This window comes from Gavialis gangeticus, unplaced genomic scaffold, assembly GCF_001723915.1.
Source record: "Gavialis gangeticus isolate Ggan-Ray unplaced genomic scaffold, GavGan_comp1, whole genome shotgun sequence".
Taxonomy (NCBI): domain Eukaryota; kingdom Metazoa; phylum Chordata; order Crocodylia; family Gavialidae; genus Gavialis; species Gavialis gangeticus.
Genome location: NW_017729025.1, coordinates 39577990 through 39580973, shown reverse-complemented (window position 1 = coordinate 39580973; position 2984 = coordinate 39577990). Strand labels below are relative to the sequence as shown.

General features: G+C 40.3%; 1 protein-coding gene across 2 annotated transcripts in view; it reads right to left on the bottom strand.

Moving 5' to 3' along the window:
* The window catches only part of TTC7B (tetratricopeptide repeat domain 7B), a 258616-nt gene that overhangs the window by 143385 nt on the left and 112247 nt on the right, over nt 1-2984 (bottom strand). For both annotated transcript variants that reach the window (XM_019518662.1, XM_019518663.1), the window contains exons 11-12: nt 2721-2838; nt 2471-2528 (exon numbers count right to left, since the gene is read on the bottom strand). In XM_019518662.1, coding sequence (XP_019374207.1) covers nt 2471-2528; nt 2721-2838 — 176 coding nt within the window. The remainder of the gene's footprint in view (nt 1-2470; nt 2529-2720; nt 2839-2984) is intronic.

Below are 2984 nucleotides of genomic sequence, written 5' to 3'. Positions count from 1 at the left end.
GGGGGGGGGGGGGGAGAGATTGTGATCATCCTGTCCTAGGACTGCATAAAACTGCTGGAGCTGTGGAAGGGGGAGGGAAATCTCTCTGGCAGTGATCATCTGGCCCCAGGGGTTTCACATACCCCCAGGGAAGGGAGATCACAAATCTCCCTATCTTAGGGGTGCGTGAGGTGCCACTACAGCTGAGAGCCCCTCAAATGGGGTGCATGGGGCTCCCAGCCACAGGAGCTTGCTTCTCGCCTGCAATAAGGTGCAATGGGATCTACTGCATAATCCCACAATCACACCCCCGCCATGCATGTGGCATGACAGAAGGCGCGATTGTGTGAATTGTGCATTAAATTCTATTGCACCTTTACATATAGGTGTAGAAGGAGCCTTAAATACAGAACAACAGTGTATATTCCAAGTAGGCTGAATCAACTGGAAACAGAAAACCACAACAAGATAGCGAAGAAAAGGAAGCAGATGTAATTGCTTCTGACACACCCGACGTGGCCATTATATGCTTCTGTTTTGCACAACTATGTCAAAACTTCAAGTCACTAGAAAATTAAAATTCGGTCTGCACTCTAGAGCTAAAGGACATCTGTAAGACCTCATGGAAGAGACAAGCTGGTATCACCTGATTATCTGAAAACTTATTCACTGCTAACAGGTCTTTGAAATGGTAAAAACATCAAGAAGCTTGTTGTAAGAATGAAAGGAAGTTCCTAGAAGTAATACAAACAGAAGATAAATGACAAGCTATTTTTTCCATGAAAGCAATTCTCTTCAAGCTTGAAACCAAGTATTATTCTTGAGAATTCATTCTAATAATCCCTTCAATACAACCCTATTTTTCCATAGTACTTAAGCCAAAAGCAGTTACCCTCCCCACCAAGAATAAAGCACTAAGACAACCAGAGGCAGACCAATAGTACATTCTCTGCATAGTGAGGGACACTCCATTTTCATTAGCAACCCTTCCTTCTATCAGTTTACAGCAAGAGTACAACTGCAGCTTTTAGGAGCCAACAAGATTGGGTAAGTGCTACCTTCCCCTTGACCTTTCAGAGAACAGGAAGCTACCCATGGAAGAATACCAGAAAAATGCTCTGTAAGGGCTTTGGGATCTCCTTGGTAGGCTAGAAGACAAGACAATTAACTACCAGCTGGGAAGGCAAGAGCTAGCTTCAGAAGTGAGTCCATCCTCCACTGCTGAAAGTGAACTAGAGGGATGCAAATTATTTAATGAGCTTAAATCTAGGATGAAATGTCACACAAGCCAACTGCAGAAGAGTGCATGGTTAGTACGAGGTAAGTGGACAGGGAGGGAGGCAATGGAAGTGCTCAAGTTCCAGTGCTCGGGGGAAGGGGAGGATGCAGATATGGTTGTGGAAACAAGAGGGGCCAAGAGGTGGCAAGTACACACTGAGTTGGAGTGAAGACAAAGAGCACATGCACATGCAAATAAAAAGTGAAGGGAGCAGCTACATCATTGCCCTTGTACAGGCTTAAAAAGTATCAAGGTTTACACACTGCATAAGAGCACACATTCCCATTTTTCCTCTGATCTCCTCTCCTGTGATGTGCTACATTAAAAACCCTATAGAAAAACCCCTACATAAAAACAGGCTCGTTAGTTCATTCTCAATTTATCAAGGAAGGAAAAAAGCCAAAAAGACTCTGCGCAAAGCAAATCAGACTTGGATAATAAAATGGGTTTAAAGACATAAATATTCAGAAGAGCCAAGTTTAGCTAACCACTGTAAGTGTCACAGTATCCATCAGCAAGTTGTTTTTATATTTAAAATCTAAGTCATGAAAAGATCTCAATTTTCCTCCACATTTGCTTGTTAATACTTGCAAGAGCAAACCCAGGGAGAGGGAATCAGGTCTCCATCAAAACAGTACTGCTTCTGGGTAAGGCTTCACACACACAAACTGGTGCTTGAGTTTGCATTGTCACTGACTGTGATATAACTCTTCTGTGGACAGAAAGGACCTCCTTCTCCAGATCTGTCAATCTGGTACTTCTTGCAGGCAATAAATTCCCTTTTTCTCACCATACAACTGAAACTCTGAATCTGTAATTGGGAACACCTGCTGTACAATCTGACCAGTGACAAATCACCACTGAATCATTTTACAGTATTCAAAAATGTCCTTAAGGGGTATGATTTATTTTTTCCTTCTAGACCAGAATGAGAGAATATTTATTTTAAAGGCTGCAAAGCAAAATGTTATTCTCCATTTGATGGCAACAGAAAATCATCTTACATAAAGTAAGAGGAAATTCTTAGAAATTGGTTTGGATTTTTCTGGCAAAAAACTGATGAAGTGAATGTTAATGCAATATGTTCTGTACTCATGAAGACAGACTCTCAGAGGTAAAATTCTCATTATGTAATCTTTATAAATCTCTTTTTTTAACCACATAAAGCTTTTCATTACATACAGCAAAATGAAAAGATTAACACCCACTCACCTCTGAAATGCAAGAAGAGCCTTTCTCTGCAGGACCTCTTGTATACCTCGCAAAGATGCTAAAAAGGATATATTTAATCAGCATTACTTAAGATTCAAAGATTTGGTTCCACACATTTATCTGACAAAGTCTAACATATCAATAGATTAGGACAAAAATAACACATAGCACATAGAACACAAAGGGCTGTTACGCTTCTGCAGATTTACTTGTGACAAGAATTTCTCATCTGTGAAACTCGTTTTCTTACCATCAGTGGCTTGCAAGCTGTAAGTCAGTCCTAAGGCCAAGTAGCCTTTTGCTTTGAACTCTGAGGTTTTGTCTCCAAGATCAACAACTGTTTTGGCAAATCTTTCTGCTTCTTCCAACTGAAACCATTACAAAAATGAACAAGAAAGTCTTATAAAGATTTCTACTTCCAAAAACTCCACACAATTCCATAAATACAAAACAGGGAGTATGTGTTCTTAGACAAAGCTAAGAAGCCTGACTACCTTTTTTTTTTTTTTTTTTT